This window comes from Staurois parvus, unplaced genomic scaffold (assembly GCF_062004578.1).
Source record: "Staurois parvus isolate SC_StPar_1 unplaced genomic scaffold, SC_StPar_1.0 ptg000679l, whole genome shotgun sequence".
NCBI lineage: Eukaryota > Metazoa > Chordata > Amphibia > Anura > Ranidae > Staurois > Staurois parvus.
This window is the reverse complement of record NW_028318475.1, coordinates 434,856-453,643: the sequence shown is the minus strand read 5'-3', so window position 1 is coordinate 453,643 and position 18,788 is coordinate 434,856. Positions and strand designations below refer to the sequence as shown.

Here is an 18,788-nt window from a genome sequence, read left to right as displayed (position 1 = left end):
CCATTCTTTACTTCATCCTATTGCCCATGTACCTATACCTATCAGGCTGAATAAAAACCTGTGTGTTTGCCCTTGGTACCAGTTTAAAAACAGCAAAAGCTTTATAGAAGTGTAAAGCGGAAAGGATCGCTGCTACTCCCAACCAGCCCAGGTGAGTAAACGATAAGGAGCAGCCTCAGCCCCTAGGGTGTGTGTTGTGGTGAAGACACGTAGGTTGAGATCACTCCTTACCGTTTATTCACCTGGGCTGGTTGGGAGTAGTGGCGATCCTTTCCTCTTTACACTTACTAGCCCTCTAGATTGGTATCAGGACAAGCCTGACACCAATCTGTTCTGGGACACAGGGATATGCTTTCACCTTAACTTTGAGCGGTGACAAAAGCAATATAACAGGTCACAGCTTTAGAGAATAATTTTAATTTTGTAAAGTTAATTCAGTATTGTGGAAAAAGCATTAAGAGGAGCAGGGATTTCACCACTGAAATCCCAATTGGATAAGAGAAGTAACCTGGTAATTTAGCTCATTAGACTTCCCCTTTAAGTGAAATATTTTTAAGTGGTCTGAAGCTTTAAGCTGACATTTTATCCCAATTTGTAGAATAGGCTACAGTAAGACACATTTTGAAAATACCTATTTTATTGTATTCTGAACAGACTGCGGTGTTGGAGGTCCTGAGGCATCAAGTAGGATAGTAGGAGGGAGTCCGGCACCTTCAGGATCATGGCCCTGGCAGGCCAGTCTACGTTTACATGGGCAGCACAAGTGTGGAGCCACTCTCATCAGCAACACTTGGCTAATTTCTGCTGCTCACTGCTTTGAACTGTAAGTGATAGTCTGTGTGACAAAACTGAAGGTTTTACTCTTACTTTTTGCTCTCCTCATTTGTGCTAACTTTAACAGGTCTAATGCATCTCCATCTAAGTGGCTGATTGGATAGCACTTCCACATAGCAGTACTAGGGTCTTTAGTTTGAATCCCAACCACAGCACCACCTGCCTGGAGTTTGCATATTGTGCCTGTGTGGGTTTTCTTCTGGGTACTCCAGCTTCCTCCCACACTCCAAACACATGCTGGTAGGTTAATAGGCTCCTGTCTAAATTGGCCCTAGTATGTGTTTGAATGTGAGTTAGGGACCTTAGATTGTAAGCTCCTTGAAGGCAGGGACTTATGTGAATGTACAATATACAGTGAAGGAAATAAGTATTTGATCCCCTGCTCATTTTGAATATTTGCTCACTCACAAAGAAATAATCAGTCTAAAAATCGAATGGTAGGTGTATTGTAACACTGAGAGACAGAACAGCAACAGAAGATTCAAAAGAAATGCATGTCTAACAAATTATGCTCTGATTTGCATGTTCATGAGGGAAATAAGTATTTGATCCCCTTCACAAAACATGACTTAGTACTTGGTGTCAAATCCCTTGTTGGCAATCACAGAGGTCAGACGTTTCCTGTAGTTGGCCACCAGGTTTACATACATCTGAGGAGCAGGGGTGGACTGACCATTTGGAAACTCGGGCCCTGGGTCAGTAGGGGGCCCCATGAGATGCTCCTGGTACCTTTTTCATAGGCTTTTTTGAGTTTGGGCAAGGACACAGGGGCCCCATGATCCCCTATTGCCCTGGGGCCCCATGAGTTGTCAGTCTGCCTGCTCAGGAGGGATTTTGGCACACTCCTCTTGGCAGATCCTCTCCAAGTCATTAAGGTTTGGTGGATGATGTTTGGCAACTCAAACTTTCAGCTCCCTCCACAGATTTTTAATCGGATTAAGGTCTGGAGACTGGCTAGGCTACTCCAGGACTTTGATGTGCTTCTTCTTGTGCCACTCCTGTGTTGCCTTGGCCGTGTGTTTTGGGTCATTGTCATGCTGGAACACCCATCCACGACCCATTCTCAATGCCCCGGCTGAGGGAAGAAGGTTCTCACCCAAGATTTGACAGTACACTGCCCCGTCCATCGTCCCTTTGATGTGGTGCAGTTGTCCTGTCCCCTTAGCAGAAAAACAACCCCAAAGCAGAATGTTTCCACCACCATGTTTGACAGTTGGGATGGTGTTCTTGGGGTCATAGGCAACATTCCTCCTCCACCAATCATGGCGAGTTGAGTTGATGCCAAAGAGCTCGATTTTGGTCTCATCTGACCACAACACTTTCAACCAGTCCTCTTCTGCATCATTCAGATGTTCAGTGGCAAACTTCAGACGGGCCTGGACATGTGCTTTCTTGAGCAGAGGGACCTTGCGGGCACTGCTGGATTTCAGTCCTTGTCAGCGTAGTGTGTTACCAATTGTTTTCTTGGTGACTGTGGTCCTAGCTGCCTGGAGATCATTGACAAGATCCTCACGTGTAGTTCTCGGATGATCCCTCACTGTTCTCATGATCATTGACACTCCACGAGGTGAGATCTTGCATGGTTTACCTGGCTTAGGGAGACTGGCAGTTGTTTTGTGTTTCTTCCATTTGCGAATGATTGCACCAACTGTTGTCACCTTCTCACCAAGCTGCTTGGCGATAGTTTGGTAGCCCAGTCCAGCCTTGTGTAGGTCTACAATCTTGTCCCTGACATCCTTGGACAGCTCTTTGGTCTTTGCCATGGTAGAGAGTTTGGAATCTGATTGATTGCTTCTGTGGACAGGTGTCTTTTATACAGGTAACAAAATGAGATTAAGATTAAGAGACTGCTTCTAATCTCAGTTTGTTACCTGTATGAAAGACACCTGGTAGCCAGAAATCCTGCTGAATGATATAAGAACATCAGTAACAGTTATACAATCTCAATTTTTATACTTACAAAAAAGTTATTTGGTTAATGTTGATCAGAACAGTCATAAAAATACTAGCGTTCAAGATGGGACTGCATGGTCCAACATTCAATGGTGTAAGCTATCAGAGGGGCAAGAGTGGTCAAATATCCATCTCTGATCAACATTAATCATTTAACTTTTTTGTAAGTAGGAAAATAGAGATTGTATAATTGTTATTGATGTTCTTATACACAAATTATTACTAATCTCAAATATGTTTATTCAGAGATCCCTCTTGCTCTTATGCTACCTGAAGAAGATCTAAAATTGAAATGGTCAAAATGCATCAAGGTTATTTTGGGAATGTTGTATTGTTGCAATCTTACAAAAGGAAAATATCCCTGAAATAGTCATCAGAGCCAGTGTGTTTTTAAATGTAATGTGTTTTTTATTAACATTTGTGTACAATAAAGTATATGAGTAATAAAAAGTTTGGTATGTGACGGTATGTCCGCTGCATTAAAGTCCCATAGGGGGTTATTTCTGTTTACATTCAGCTAAGCCTTAAATTTTTTTGGTCCACAATCAGGGGTGCTCTTAGCTACTTGTGATGTGGCTCTTACTGAGCCTCTTCAGTGTCTACCTGGAATGTCTGCTGCATTATTTACACTCCACAAACATGAAGCCAGAGGTTCCTCAGTTATATTTTAGTCAAATATTCAACATCACATTGTTCTTACTTAATTTGACTAATTGAAGCTTATATTTCTAGAGTAAACATCGTTAACATTCTCTTTAAAAATCTCAAATATGAGGGTATATTTGCTTAATATGTACATGTCAGCTTACGGTTTCAAATGTCTGTGTCTTTTCTCTCTGCAGAAGTACTGATGTGAATTCATGGACAGCAGTGTTGGGTTCTTTGTCATCAAGCCCCGGATTTGGGTTAAAGTTCCGGAGGATCATAGTATATGACTCTTTTAGTTTTGGAGATAGTGAAAACGACATTGCACTTCTCGAGTTGTCTGCTCCGGTCAATTTTCAACAAAACATCCGTACTGCATGTCTACCAAAGGCATCTGATAACTTTCCTGATGGTTCATCCTGCTATGTCACCGGGTGGGGAGCACTTGAATTTAATGGTTAGTAACATGTCATGTATATCAGCATATTGCAGCGAGCACTTGTTTTAAAAAAAAATCTGAAGAATATATATTAAAAAATATATATTTTTAAAAATACTGTATTTATTTTTAAATATATTCTTCAGATTTTTTTTAACATGTAAAAAAGTCATTTTAACATATATTTTTACACATATTTGTAAATGCATTCCAAAAATGTAGATTTGTATTTTTAAAGACATACAGTATATTTGAAATGTATTTTTAAAAATATTTTTCATATATTTTGTAATAATGCATTTCAACATGCAGTATATATATATATATATATATATATATATATATATATATAAAATATAGTAATATATTGAATATGGACAAAATTTTAGCTTTTCAAATATATGGCAATATATTTGGGAAGAATATTTTAAAAATATATTTCAAATATAGGTAAACTGTTCCTAGTATGTGTATGTATGCATAAGTTGGGGCCTTGGATTGTAAGCTCCTTGAGAGTTATGTGAATCTAAAATAAAACACTGATTGGTGCTATATGAACACCTGTAACAAATAAATAGGTACCTTAAACTGCCAGCACTCAAATTGACAGAGGGAGAGACAGCTAGTTAGACTCTGTTACATACCCATGTCCTGACAGGGAGCATGCAGAGGAACCACTGACAAATCCATGTGTTGGGGAGACAACACCGCTGTATTCCATAGTGCTCATAGAGAAAGTGGTGTCACCCTCTTAGATGTGCAATGTGCCAAAGGTGTATGGATCATAAAAGTAACCGGACCAAACTTTAAATCCCTTAGCAGATAAAACAAATTACATATACATTTCTGCTGTGTATTTAGCAGTTTGCCTGGAATTCAGCTTTAAGGCCTGGTTCACACCTAAGCATTTTTTAGTGCTTTTGTGTTTTGCAGAAACTCACTACAGTCCATTTAACATGGGACAAGTTAACATCTATGCATTTTTAGCTGCCATATTTTTGGATAGGGTCAGGGACTATTTTTCTTACAGCAGAATGCAACATGCATAGGTAATTCAGTCCTAAGCACAAGATATACCACCCAACCATACTAGGTTTAGTGAACAGTTTTTGTGAAGAAGAACGTTGGCTTATTGCGTTGGCTTATGTGAAGAAAAACATTGGCTTATTGGAGCCAAATGAAAGATGTAGTTTTAGGAGAATATATAAAATTAGTAGATAATTAAGGCTTATCTTTACAGTGAAACATACACAGGCACATTTAAATAAACCCATCACACACCTGGCAATGTCCACAGTGAGGACATGTGAAAAGGTGTGTAAGCAGTGGCACCCTTTAGTGAAAAATCACATGTCAGAACAGTAGTTCTATAGCTATTAGCAGCTGACGTTACAGTAAATTAAAATCCAAAAATGTCTTGTAAATGCTGAGCTTGCTTGGCCTATTCAAATATCCAAAAAGTCTGGTTGACCTTGCTCCTTCCCACCACCAAAAGTCCCATTTGATCCTTCAATTTCATGTGTAATCACTAACCAATGAGCAGGCTTGATGGCAGGAAGGGGCAAGGCCAAACAATGTTATGGATTGTCTGGGTTTCCTTATGGATTTTTTATGGATTGTCCACGTTTTTTATATAGATTGTCCAGGTAGTAACATTGCTATATAAAATTCAACTCATTGTCTAAGCTTACTCAGTCACCATCCTTGTATAGATGGGATGTCATCTATGAGATGCTGGCTTTCTATTAGGACCTGGATCAACCATTCAGAAAATAAAGTTGTGCGATTCATATTAATTCCAGAGAGATAAATTCAGTAATTCTCTGCTCCTGCACTAAAACAATACTATATAGACACCCACCACATGTTAAAGTACAGAGCTCTGGAACAGCTTGTTTTTGTTAAATTATCAAAAACTAAAAGTAAAAGGGGCATAAGAGGGGTATAGTGCAGGCTGGGGACTGGCCAGTGTGGCCACAGTGCAGTTTTGAGTGGGAAGGGGCTTTGCACTTGCACCCCACCCTGGAAGGACAACGTATGCACTTTCCTGTCAACAACACTGCCTTTTTTATACTCAGGACTAGGGAAATATGTAGCTTTGTACACACTTGTGTCCTACTCCTAAATCAAGTGGTACAGTGCATTTATCCTTATGTACACAGCAATGCAGCACTAGTTCAAACAGTACTGCATAGCAGATTTATAACAATTATTTACATTTACAGGCCCTAAGCCACGAGTTCTACAACAAGCTGAAGTGAAGATAATCAATCCAGATGTGTGTGCTAGTCCCCAAATGTATGGAAATAAAATACAACCAGCAATGCTATGTGCTGGATATGTGGAGGGAAAAATTGATGCTTGCCAGGTGAGCTAAGAGAGTATTAATGTCTGGAATGTGTTACATCTAAATAATGTTTCAATTTCTAATTCATGCATTAGTGGAGTATTGAACTGTGACTGCATTTTGTTAGTGCAAAAAAAAAAATTCAAAGTGATATCCTTTTTAGCTAGCTTAAGTTATTAAAGATATAAGATATAAAACCTGAACAAGGGATCCAAAGCATCCTGAAAGCTTGCATCTTTAATAACGTAACGTGATATTAAAGTCTCACATTTCTTAATTAAATAATACATATGTTTTACTTACCTGCGCTCTGTGCAAGAATGTTGTACAGGACAGTCCCTTACTTGTTTTTCAGTCTCCCCACTGGCGCTGTTGGCTCCTCAGCCCCCACAGCTAGCCTGGCCTTGTATCCCCATGCCCTATTTACAGGATTTGACTGACAGCAGCAAGACCCAATGGCTCCTGCTGTTCTAGGAAACTCCTGTAAGAAGAGAAAGAGAGGGGAGAAGAACTGCAGCCAGGCACAGCGCTGGATCAATAGAGGACTCAGGTAAGTGTTTAGGAATGAAGAGGAATAGCTAGTGGAAGGTTTTTTACCTTAATTAAGAAAATGCATTAAGGTTAAAAAACCTTTTGCATTTAAAATTACTTTGTTAGCCAGCAAAGGGATAACCTAAATTCCAAACTTTCTCCACTAATTAATTTATGTACGTTGTAAAAAGTATTTTTTTTAGCAGGCACTCATAGATAGATTTTCTTAACGTGTTCTTACATATGTGTATATAGAAAACCTTCAGCGCAATAAAGTATCCTAAAAAAAGTGTGCAGCTAGCATGTAATATGTTCCCAAATGTAACAAAGTAAATGAAATGAAGAAATGCAGCGCAACAATATCTAAATAAATATAATGGTGCTTACAATCTAATACATGTGTGTATAAATAGTGAAACCAGCCTGCTGTGCTTTTGAAGATCAATATATACTATTCAAGATGTCTCCAATGTATACATATAAACACCCATAGAGACTGTACATAACCAGTGCTATAAATAAATAGTGCACACAAATACAAAACAAACAATCCTAAATGGTGATCTGTCCCTTTAAATCCTAAATACCATCACTTGGACCTGTGTGGTACACTTCCTGTGTATCCTGATCAGAATACACCAACAAAAAGTGTCAACTGAGTATAGTCTCAATAATGGTGGACTGTCCCCTTAAATCCGCTGTACTTCAAGTGAACCAGTGTAAACACACTACTGCATAAACATATACGGTGCTCCTGTGTCACCCCATTGTGCTCTTCTACCTTCAACACTTTATTGCGCTCACCTTCAGGTTTGACCTGTAATGACAGGTCAAACTGCGCTTATCCCTTTAACCCGTGAGGGTATAATGGTACACAGATCTTCACCACCGTTTGCCAGCACTTTTAAGCAGATCCAGATCGCTTCATTTGCATGTGAAAAAAATGCTCAATATAGTGGAATATTTCTACTAAAAACAGCCTTTATTTAAAACAATCTAGTTCTACTCACATTAAAATGTGTCCTCCTGGGACACTACAGTGATAAAAACTCACTATACAGTGTAAGGTGCCAAGTGTATACAGAAATCCCTCTTTCAAAATGGCGGCATGTGCACTTCCGGTTAACGGCCTAACGTCATCAGCGTACCCTACGCGTTACGTCACATCACGTGACTTCATCAGGAGTCTTACGTATATATTGGTTATTGTTATTGTGTACTTATTTGTGAAAAAGCATATGGAAAGTAAACAAAAAATCTGCTGTGGGGATCCCCTCATGGGGACCACAGCATTTGACTTCCTGCTACTCAAATGTATCAAGATAAGGTCAGACCAATATCTCCAACCAGTGGGAATAAACACCACCCAATAGAAAAAAAACGAATAAATATTATTGAATGCTATTGAAAAACCAATCAATAGATCAATATTTGATAGAATAAATAAATACAGTATATAAACGAATGAATGATGAATAAATAGGCAATGTGTGAGCAGATGAGTGGATAGTCCAATACTAATTAATAAAACACTACTCTGATTAAATGAGTGATATAGCCGGTGGACCAGGAGGGGGCACTCCATCTGTAGTGCAAACACGAAAGATAGAAACCAGGGCAAAGACTCCATAGTGTAGTGTATATAGAACAATATGCATTTATTGAGCTAATAAAAATGCTGATGAGAGTAACTCAGACTAGGCAGAATGGGGTGATCAAGGTAGAATCACGAAGGCCAACAACATAGTAAGGGACATGTAGTCTATATTACAGACAAAGAAATAGGTGCCAAGTTTCATTATGAGAAGATCAACACTTGTCCGTGACCAAGAAGTGCGGATGCAATGGCTAGAACCTCCCCTTGTGTGATGTCACTCCTAATTCTGCCTTGATCACCATATTGTGCCTGGTCTGAGTTACTCCTTTGAGTGCATTTTTATTTGCTCAATAAATACTGTACATATGTTTTTTTTACATACTACACTTTAAAGTGTTTGCGCTGGTTTCTATTTTTCTTGTTTATATTTAATTTGTGTATTACCTTCAACATTACTTCAGACGCATTTTGTTTTTCTTCATAGCTATAATATACTGTATGGATAAGCCAATATTTGACATATTAAACTAATGCATTGCTCTTGTCTCACTCTAGGGTGATTCTGGTGGTCCTTTGGTCTCTATGCAAAATACAAAGTGGTTCCTTATTGGAGTTGTTAGTACTGGTTATGAGTGTGCATTACCTAACAAGCCTGGCATCTACACCAGAGTTACATCTCTGCGCAACTGGATTACTCAGAAGTCTGGATTGTAATGCCCAGAAAATGAGTGTGGTGTGGAGGAACTTGAACGGCCTAGAGAAAGTACTGGCCTGGGAAGTCTGCTACAGGAGACACACAGTCAACCAGACATCATGTTGCTGACTAAAGCTGCTCATAGATGGATAAAAATTCAGCCGGCTCAGCAGAGATCGGCCAAATTTCATTCTACTGTACCACCTTGCTGAAAAACTTCCTCTCGATCAGCTCTGCAGGCTATGCTCTCACTTTAAGAGCAAGCTAAAAGTTTCAATTTGAGTTGTCACAGAACTGACAAATTACTGTTTTTCCACAGTTCAAAGTAAATATAATTCATATATATTAGACTTACATATAAGGTTTATAATCACAGTTTGTTCACATAGTTTATTTTAAAGGTTATTTTTGCATGGAGAAAATATATTTATAAAAATGGCATTTAGAACTTTGTGAGTCAAAGGAAACATCTGCTCATTCATTAGAATGTTTCATATATTTTCCTGTTATACAGGAATGTGCATAAGTCATTGTTATTTGTAAATGTGACATGTATTTATTATTTTTTTAGACTTATGTGCAATAGTCATGTACGCAAGTACAGAAAAGAATTGCTGCCTATAATTACATATTATTATATTGTATTTTTATTTATTTTTCTGCAATATTTAATATATCAATTATTTTAGTAATCATATTCTGATTTAATAAAACTGAAAAGTTGTAAATACCACTCACTGTCTCTTTCTTGTAATAACAGTTGCGCCGGAGCTAGTGACAGGAGAGAAAACAACACAGAGCTCTCTTCTGGCAGCGACGATATGTGGGTTTTTGTCTCCCTGCGAAGCAGGGAATAAAAACCGGCACATCTCTAAGTAAAAACACCACACAGTAAACAAGTTACACTTGTTAGGCACACAGTTAACTCTTTGATTGCCCCTAGATGTTAACCCCTTCTCAGCCATTGCCGTTAGTACAGTGTAAAATTACAGTGTAAATTAATATACACTGTATAAAGTGTATATTATTAGCACTGATCACTGTATTAGTGTCACTGGTGATGTCAGTGGCAGTTAGTCAATTCCCACAAAATGTCAGTTAGTGTCAGATTGCCCGTCCTACTTTCACAGTGCTGCTATAAGTCTTTGATCACCACCATTACTAGTATAAAATAAATAAATAAATAAAAATTCCAGTTTATATCCCATAATTTGTAGACGCTATAGCTTTCACACAAACCAATTATTGATATTTTTTACCAAAGACATGTAGCAGAATACATTTTGGCCTAAATTAATGAAGAAATTAGATTTTTTTAAATTTTTTATTGGATATGTTTTATAGCAAAAAGTAAAAAATATTGCTTTTTTCATAATTTTGGTATTTTTTTGTTTATATAATAAAAAATAAAAAACCCAGTGGTGATTTAACACTACCAAAAAAAAAAGCTATTTGTGTGATAAAAAAGGTATACATTTCATTTGGGTACAGTGTTGCATGACTGCACAATTGCACAGTTAATGTAGTGCAGCGCCAAATATCAAAAAATGGCCTGGTCATGATGGGGGTAAAATCTTCCGGAGGTCAAGTCGTTAATCACTCTTGCCAGTGGTAAATCGATGGTCTCATCCATGTAAGCTGTTCTGCTGGACAACTGGAATTTGTGAAAAAACAATAGAGTTGCTGACTATATCACTGGATGAAAATGAAGAAAGAAAGCCAAAAAAAGAGAACTAATGCACATCTAAGAATTGGAAATCTGCAATATATTGAATGTTTGCTTCTACTACTTTAAAGGCTAGGTCCACCTTTTAGAAAAAAATAATAAATGTACCCATATTTGCAGGAAAAAAATGTGCATTTTTATTTTTTTTCCATAGGAGCAAAGCACTGGACCCACAATCAGTGGATTGCAGGTGCAATGTCAGGTTGTTGCAGCCTCTCTCTTCAGCAATTTGTCCATACCGAGGAAGGGCTTTCTGTTGGAGAGCTGGAGGAAGTGTCAGATGACTATGAGTGTTGCGATTACCACGCTCATGTTCCATTAAGAACATCTGCCATAGGGGCAGATGGGACTTGTAGTTTATTCATTCACAGAAGTTTATGAATGATTGATACTGCTGTGCTGATGTGGCTGTAACATGGTGCAAAAGATGGAGTTACCTTTTTAAAGTAAATTCAGCCCATTATATATTAAAGTATATAATCTTTATCATGTTAATATAGTTTCAAAAGCCATTGTCAGCATTTAAATTTGCTACTTTCATTAAAATAACACCAGGTAACGCTGCCATAAAAGGTCCTTGTTCAGACATTTCCTGTTATGAGGTGACAACGCTGTTACTGTTCTCTGATTGTTTCACTGTGTTATCACCCTGTCAGCATTTCCACTGGAGGTAAATGGCTGTGCCAATGCTCATTACACAGCCATGTTCTTCTGCTGTCCCCATCAGGATGCCCACCTAGAGCAACGATATCTAGGTGTCACTAAATCAAGTGTATGTAGACAGTATGGGACTAAAAAAAGACTGCAGAAGATAGGCACCCAGATGCAAAAAATTTAAAAACAGCGCAAAAAAAAGGAAAAAGTTATTTTATGATACACCGTGCATTATAAAACGAAATGTTTTCCTCTTAGATAAAGGATTTCTATTTAGGGTTTCCATCTAATTTTACTTACAGTGGAAGAAAAGGCTAAACATATTGTAACTATTCATAAAAACGTTCCTACCTGTCCCGCATACTGTACATATATAAAAACTGTGTACTTACCTACCTTTAACCGGTCCAGTCATATGATCCTGCAGCTCTGGCTTCCCTGTGTCAGTGAGTGACTACTGCACAGAAAGAGAAAGGAGCACTGACAATGGAGGGGCCACGGGAGTCTGAAGGTGACATCATGGCTCCAGGAATTCACAGCCTTTGTCAAGCTCTCCCTTACGAAGGGTAGCCAGAGCTTCAGGGTCACGTGACTGAACCAGGCTGAATTAAAAAGGTAAGTACATAGATGGTATTTAAGAATAGTAACATTAGGCTTTACTTCTACTTTAAAGTGGTTGTAAACCTCAGACATGAAATATTAAGAAAGCACATCCCTCTACAGTGTGTACTTTTCTCAATTAGGAGCCCTAAGTGTCATTTCTGTTTGCTGTTCTGTTCCTCTGCTATCTGCTTGAGTTACTTGTGACAAATTTTCCTGACACTAAGGCCCCATGTACACTTCTGAACGATGGAAACTGACTGCTGGAAAACGTAGGTTAAAAACTGTCTGTTTAGCCGCGTTTGCATAACACATGTACGTTTGCGTTTAGAAGCGTTTTTGAAAGATAAGCACTGGAGAACCTCCCAAGTGTCCAGAATGCACTGAAAAGTGATAAATTATTAACTATTTCAGACTGTTTCAGAGAAATACAGAGCGTAGAAGCAGAGATAGCAGTATGTGTTGAAGTTAGCTTAGGTGTGAGTTGCTCATTAACATTTCTTTTGTTTCCAAGGGTGGGAAAGGTGTCTGGTGGAGTGAGTCATTAAGGCCACCTGGCGGGGGGTCTTCATGAGGAATTTGAGGTGTGAATGGTCATTAACATAGCTTTTGTTTCCAAGGGTGGGAGAGGTCTGAGGTGTGAATTGGTCATTAAGATGTGTGACAAGCTTAGTAGGAACATCCTGTTTTCAGTGTTTTCTCCATCTGAGTACCTTGAAAACGCTTTGCATGCATTTTTCATGATAAAAAAAGGCTCTGGACAGCATTGGGAACTGGAAGAGTTAAAAAAAAATTTCAGACGCAAACGCTTATAAACACGATTTGCCATTTATAGCTGCGTTTTGCGTTTGAAACGCTGATAAAATCAACTGCTGAACAGAAGTTTTCTGCGTTCAAAAAAAGACTGTAAACTCAAATACCTGTAAACGACTGTAAACATGTGTACATGGACACATAGGAAAACATTAGGGTGAGTTCAGGGGCTGCTGAAAAAAACCGCTGAACAGCTCCTAAACGTGAGTTTATCAGCTGCAGTGTATATGAGCCCTAAAAAGAGAAAAAAAGGTGACAGGGGAGGGAGCTCCAGCACACAGCCTGTGATTGACCGCCTCAGCTCTGTTTCTGTGTGCAGTGTGAAAGGGAGTGTGTCTGCTCCCTCCAATCAACTCTTAGCTCACTAAAATATTGGTAGAGCTGTTTGAAGAACCAGAGAAGCCCAACAATGCACTTTAAACAGCACTTAGGTGCTGCAGGCCCAGAAACACCAGATGTGGAAGCTTTTCGTTTGGAGGTTGCAGAACTGAAACAAAAGTATGAGTGTGTAATTACATGACACTTCACTGGGTATATTATGTAAGGGTTTACACTCCAAAAAGGGTGTTTTTTTATCTGTTTAAATTCACAAATGCCTTTTTTTCTGCATTTATTTATTTATTGCCTTTTTGCTCTACAAATATATGAGCAGTTGTGGATTGGGCCAGTGGTATGGTACCCAGCACGAAGGAGCAACACACTCAGAGTCCAAGGGAGGTTCAAAGCATTGTATTTAGTTGAATGCAATTCCACCAATCACACTTACACCTGAGAGCACAGGAGTGAGCACTAGCAGCTTGCCTTATCCTATACAGTATCCATTGTGGTGGCAGGTTCAGTAACTTTCAGCAACAGGTTAAGTGACTTTCAGTAACCAGTAAAGTGACAGCTCCACACAAACATCACACGGGTCCAAGTCAAAACACTATTGCTGTCCTTAAGGCATAGGAGTGGCAGAGCAGTATAGTTGGGCTGACTGATGCATGGAGATTGTAGTTTAGTGCGGTTGTGCCACTGTGTATTCTCAGGGACAGTGGGCACCACACTGCACTGGTCTTATCTGGGAGGCATTTCCTGGAGGGGTGGCGGGCTGGCTAGTAGCTGACAAGGTGGCAGCTCAAAACAGACCTGGAGCAAGCGCCATCAGTTGTATACATGCAGAAGGCTTATATTGTGACTAAAGCCTCCAACCTGCACATGATCAATATTTCATAGTTGACATAGTGGTAATTTACCAGAAAGGATAATCAGATGAATGATTAGACAGAAAGTAATGGTAAATTAATGTTTACTAAACAGGTGCAAAGTTAGAAGCAATAATACAAAACAGGTTCCAGATGGCAAACCAAATGCAGACACTGTAGAATAATGAAAGCTGCACAGACATATGAAAGCTGCACTAACATGGACTCTTCACAAAATGTTCCTGTGGCTCAATAAGGGTAACATCAAGCAGAAAATCATTACTTTAGTAAAACAGTAAACAGCTACTTGCAGTTATATTTCTAAACAGCATCCCTCATAGTAAAGTTCAGTGCAGCTTTTGTAACACAGGTGGACGGCTGGAGGAATCCTAGGCCAAGGGTAACCCCACTGGAACCTGATCAAGGACAAACGGCAAATCAACTGGAAATACAATAAAATGGCAGCATCTGGGGAAAGACTTCCCATAGTAGCTGGGTCTTTTGGCGTAGCTGCATGGATCTGTTTCAGATGCCTATAGAATGGTTGTGACAGTGAAGGACATTTTGTTTGACTGCAGATCTCTTGCCCAGCTACATCTGATGCACTTACCTTCCCATGGTGTGTCAAGGAACCCACAGAGTTGTGGGAAATCGAGTTAAGAGGGCCTTACAAAAGCCTGTTGAGTAAATGGGTACTCCGCTACAAATACTTGATTAAGAATTGATTGGTTCCCAAGCTGTTAGTGACAATCCAGCCTAATCCTACAACTAGCAGCACACAGATTAAATGTAGGGTTAGATGGTTAGTTAAATGTACTGTATATGTTAGGATCAGTTTAAGCTTTGGGCTAAGGATTCAGAAGGTTATGTAAGGTTAAAGCATATCTAAACCCCCCCAAATTTAAATACATAGCTACTAACCAATCTTTAGATGTGGTGAGTGCATTGGGTTTGTTTGCATTTTCTTTTAAAGTCACCTTTTGATCCTGACAATAACATACTTCCTGTCCTAGAGTAACAACTCCCTATACTGAATCTATGAGGGAGCAATGTTGTTACCTTAAAGCTGAAAGTTAGAGATATTTTTTCCCCTCTGGCCCCAGATATCCCCACAGCTGCAATCTTTCTGTGTTGCACCTCTGACAGGCACTCATCAAGTGCCTACTATGCCCACCCTTTCTGACCTTGTGCTCCATTCATAGAAGCCGTACTATAGACTCCCACAATGAAGAGCGCTTTATGAATGAAGGATGGCTGGATGAATGAAATATTCACCTATGGCCACTAGATGGAGCTGAGAATCATAGGAAATAAACATATAGTACACATTACAGGGATTATTTGTGATGAATGTGCAAATGCTGAAGCAGCAATTTATTTATAAAGGGAGTAGGAGTTTTGAGAGAGACCTGTTGAAGTGCTGCACGTGTGCTGAGAGCTGACAAAACAACCAGAGTTGGGCTGTGCTAACCTTGGGGTTTTTCTACCCTCCCGACATCCCCGTCAGTCTGCTCACCTCTCTACACATAGAAATTCTATCCTGCATCCTCCAGTGCCAGAGATTCCCTGAAAGGAGTAGTGCTAGTAATAAACTAGCCCCAGAGAAGGATCACTGGTTATCACTTACAACTTGATTCGGTGAATATACATTGGTTACCAATAACAACATCATGGAATACTACGGGAAAGAACATTGGTTACCATTCACACGTGGCATTTTGGGATAGCCCCAATCAAAGTGCTAGTGACCAACCTAGAGATAGGTGGTCATGGGATGACGGTAAGTGTAAATCCATGTGGGGCACCAGTCTAAGCAGAGTGGAGCACCTGTCACTTTAATACAGAGTTCACAATCAAGAATTCAGCACGCTTGCACTTTATTTGCACATACTGGGACTGCACTTTAAGTAATTTATAGATGTGTATTGGTTACTGTGATGCTCATTATTAACATTAACTTTTTTGTGTTTTACACCATTTATGCGCAGTCTATATGGTATTTATTATTTATAGATAGACCCTTAACCTCCCTAGCAGTCTGATTATGGCAGTATTTCTGTGCTCAAAGCGCTAAATTTTTTGCATGGAAATATGTTGGTTTTTTTATTGTAGGCCTGAAATTCTTAGGAATAACTCACTGAATCTGTCCGAACAAGAGTCTAGTAAACATCTCGGGTATGATAAAATTTTAAACACGAAATCATAAATTATAATGTAATAAATAATCATAAAAAATAATAATATAATAATAATAAATGTAATTCAATAATATAATCAAACCAAAAACACTGAAATTTGAAATATAGCGTCACGTTCGCACATCACTGAGCTTAGTCGCAAAATCGTTTTCAGTGTCTGATGACGAATTTCCCCACGAATCATTATCACTCAATTCTGCAAGTGGCTCTAATTTACTATCGCTGTTCTCTAGCTGGTTCTAAAACTGCTTTTGACCTAAAGGGACACTTTTTGGACGCCATGGACATTTCTCAGTTTCCAGGCAGAAAGAACAGTAAAAATGCAGGCAGGGCACAGGACAAAGCACTAGGGACAAAATGTATGTGAAATGCTTTGATACAGTAATGTTATGCTATGAGATTTTAGTGTATTGAGTGAATGTCACTTTTAAAATTTTTGAGTTTCCTGCCGGTTCTGTCCCCTGTATGTCCCAACGCTCGCAGGGACCGGAACCAGAAAGATGGATGCCGGCATCGGCCAGAGGAGATGACCGGGGACACTGCAGGGGGGACATCACCGTAGCGAAGGACAAGGTAAATGCTGGAGGGATCCCGAAGCAACGCTGCAGGGTAATCCCGAGTGTAGCTTGGGTTTACCGCTTTTGGTACTGAAAGTTAACCCCGAGCTACACTCGGGAATACCGCCAGGGGGAGGATAAGTACTGTCTTAAATGATTTTTGCTATGTGTGTAAGTGGTATGAAATAAAAAAAAAAAATGTAATATTTTGCAGCTTTACAATCCCTAGATGTGGTGGCTGCAGTTATTTTCTTTATTTTTTGTGGTCTTTTTTCCTCTATTTTCACCTGGTGATCTGGTCAGTAAATCTGTTGTTTTTCATCTTCCCTTGGCATACCGAGCTTGCCAAGGGTTAGAGGGTTTGAGACAAACCATTTAACACTTACAGGGGTGAATACAGTGATCAGCTTTTATTTAATAATGTTAATGTCACAAGTTAGCCTACAGTTTCTGGTTTGTGTATTCTTACCTCGCTGCAGTGCTTTTCCTACCATGATTCCCTTCACATGTGTGGTTTGTCTCTGCTCACCTATGGGTGGTCGCCTGCTATTCTCTGGGTTTTCTTTCCTTCACTTCCATCACTTCCTGGCCTGCCTCCTAGTTTGCTCGTCTATATAAGACATGCTCAGTCTAGCCCACTTTGCTTGAGCAACTTCTTAGTCCTCTGAGCTCCTGTTGGTTGCTACTCCTGTATCTGATTACCTGTGTACCGACCCCGGCTTCGTCCACCAACTGTGCTTGTTTTCTGCCCGTCCTGGCCTTGGCTTGTCTACTGGATTTCCTGTTGTCTCCTGCTATAGTACTTTGTTCACGCAAGCGTTTTCCGTATCCTCAGCTGGGTGTACCTGGGGGCCTCGACCTGGTTCTAGCTTGCCGCAAGTCCATCCCCACCATCAGGGGCTCTGGTGAAGAAGTAGGCTGGGGCTTAGACTCCATGCCCTGGGGAACCCCGAGCTGGCAATCTAATATGGTTCACTACCTCATGTGCTTGATAGTAAAGCCTTTATCCAAAAAGGAAAAAGACTGTTTGCTATAACTGCTTAAAAAGCGTTAGCAGGATTTGGGCTTCAGTTTGTTAGTCAACTTCATCTAAATCTGCAAGTGCATTCGGCACTTATCTCCCCCGGACTGATAATGCTACTGTACTGGTGTCTTCTTTGTTCTTCCATTATGACATTTTGCGGGGGTTATTAAAACTGCAGCATTCAGAAACTGGTGCAGACGTACATGGTAGCCAATCAGCTTCTAACTTCTCAGCTGGTTCAATTAAGCTTTGACAATAAAACCTGCAAGCTGATTGGTTTCTATGCAAAGCTGCACCAGATTGTAGTAAAGAACCCCCTATGCATTGGGCAGAGCTGCCAAAGGAAAAGCAGTGGAATTTGTGTCACGTCAAATAGTCAAGTAATCTGACTCAGCAGGTATAAAAGAATAGGCAAAACAAACAATTCCAGCTTGAAAGGTGAGATCACATACCTAAAACTCAGTATGCATTTCATGTGAGAGGAATGAACATTTTTCCCCCATTTTGAAAGAATAAAGGCTTATCCTTCTAATAACAAAAGACATAGTTATATAGTTAGTCTGGCTGAAAAAGACAAAAGTCCATCCAGTTCAACCATTAAAAAAAAAACGTTATCATTCTACATACACAGTAGATTCAGTGGAAGGCAAAAAAACTCAGCAAAGCATGATCTAATTTGCTCCTGCAGGGAAAAGAAATTTCTTCCTGATCCCCCGAGAGGCAATCGGATATTCCCTGGATCAACTATTTATAAATAGTAACCAGTTATATTCTATGTATCCACAAAAGAATCCAGGCATTTTTAAAGCAATCCACTGAGCTGGCCATAACCAGCTCTTGAGGAAGTCTATCCACATCCAGCTCTTACTGTGAAGAAACCTTTCCGTATTTGGAGATTAAATTTCTTTTGCTCCAGACATAAAGAGTGTCCACTTGTCCTCTGTGATGACCTCAGGGTGAATAGCTCTACACCGAGTTCACTATATGAATCA

The 18,788-nt window shown here is 39.5% G+C and overlaps 1 protein-coding gene across 1 annotated transcript in view; it reads left to right on the top strand.

Moving 5' to 3' along the window:
- The window catches only part of LOC149447612 (transmembrane protease serine 11D-like), a 36,615-nt gene extending 26,869 nt beyond the window's left edge, over nucleotides 1–9,746 (top strand). Inside the window, exons 7-10 of the mRNA XM_089652297.1 lie at nucleotides 655–823; nucleotides 3,630–3,889; nucleotides 6,097–6,239; nucleotides 8,902–9,746. Coding sequence (XP_089508423.1) covers nucleotides 655–823; nucleotides 3,630–3,889; nucleotides 6,097–6,239; nucleotides 8,902–9,060 — 731 coding nt within the window. The 3' untranslated portion in view covers nucleotides 9,061–9,746. The remainder of the gene's footprint in view (nucleotides 1–654; nucleotides 824–3,629; nucleotides 3,890–6,096; nucleotides 6,240–8,901) is intronic.
- Nucleotides 9,747–18,788: the final 9,042 nt, after the last annotated feature.